We start from the raw sequence: 1,323 nt of genomic DNA, 5'->3' as shown, positions 1-1,323 counted from the left end.
TCCCTAGGATAACTGAGAGTGGTGAAGCTATTGATTGGGAACAAACGAAGTACATAGGTTTCGCTGTTGATCAGATTGATCGGAGAACTCAGAGATTCAAAATTGTCTGCGTAAAAGGTATCGAGGCTCTAAATCCAGAAGAAACAATGTATCAATTTGAGATTAACAAGGGAGTTTCATCATGGAGACTGTCAAAAACCATAGTTGCTTGCCGCTCAAGCAATTTCGATAAGCGTATGAAACCTGTCTACGTCCACGGATCTCTTCACTGGTTGAGAAACGACGGCAGCATCTTGGCGTTCAACCTCGAAACAGAGAAGGCACTGCTGATTCCAATAAGATTTCCCCAAGAACTGAGAGTGAAAACATTGTTTGCCGCCGCCGATAATAAACTGACACTGATATGGCCGAGGGAGGAAGTAATTTACGTTTACTCCCTCGAGAATATTCTCACCGATCCCAAGTGGGTTCTAGTGAGGCAGATAAGGAACGTAATGGCGGAGGCAAAGAGACTCATTTTCTGGGACGTTGTGGCTTACAACGGAAAGGTTTTATTGTTGAGGGAGAAGAATCATGACTTCCCTGACGGAGTGTTTCATCGGTACGACTTGAGAGCTAATGAGTGGGGAGTAATGGGTTATATTCCAATGTGGTGCGGTACAAACATGGACTTTTATCTGTATACACCGTCGGTCTATTCATCTGTGATTGGATTGGATGAGAAGCTGAAGCCTTGTGATGGTTACGACCGCATCTCCTCTCTAAGCTCGATTATGGGATTGGTGGTTGGAATCTCATCGGAGAAAGTGGAAACGCAACTTAGAAAAAGATCGGTTCAAGAGGAAGAAACTAAAGTAATGTTAAACAAGCAACGAAAGTACTAATGTTCAAGGATGATGGAGGCCTTCCAAGATATTCTTTAACGACGTGCAAACGAACCAGCAAAGTAAGAAGTGGACAAAGTCGTACGAGTCACGTCTCATATTTTGATTGATTATTATCATAGCTTGTAAACAATTATCTTTTAGATTAAATAACCTTTATCCTCAAAAAACAAAAAAAAAGTAATTTATATGTAATAGCAGTCCGAATAAATGTCACCAAAAGTTGTGTTTTTTTAATCATAACTTTTGGATAATTTCCAAAAAAATCTGTAAAAATTTTAAGTTATGTGTTTTACAAAAGTTGTGATTGTTCATTATAACGATTTTTTTTGTAAAGTTGCAACCGTTCATTGTAGAGTTGTGTTTATTCGAATATTCGTATCTTTTGAAATATATATATATATATATATATATATATATATATATATATATATGTCTG

At 37.8% G+C, this 1,323-nt stretch overlaps 1 protein-coding gene across 1 annotated transcript in view; it reads left to right on the top strand.

Annotated features, from left to right (window-relative positions):
- The window catches only part of LOC104743422 (putative F-box protein At1g57580), a 2,994-nt gene extending 2,110 nt beyond the window's left edge, over positions 1–884 (top strand). The window contains exon 2 of the mRNA XM_019235477.1: positions 258–884. Coding sequence (XP_019091022.1) covers positions 258–884 — 627 coding nt within the window. The remainder of the gene's footprint in view (positions 1–257) is intronic.

Source organism: Camelina sativa, chromosome 14 (assembly GCF_000633955.1).
Source record: "Camelina sativa cultivar DH55 chromosome 14, Cs, whole genome shotgun sequence".
In the NCBI taxonomy this organism is placed as follows: Eukaryota; Viridiplantae; Streptophyta; class Magnoliopsida; order Brassicales; family Brassicaceae; genus Camelina; species Camelina sativa.
This window is presented reverse-complemented; position numbering and strand designations above follow the sequence as displayed.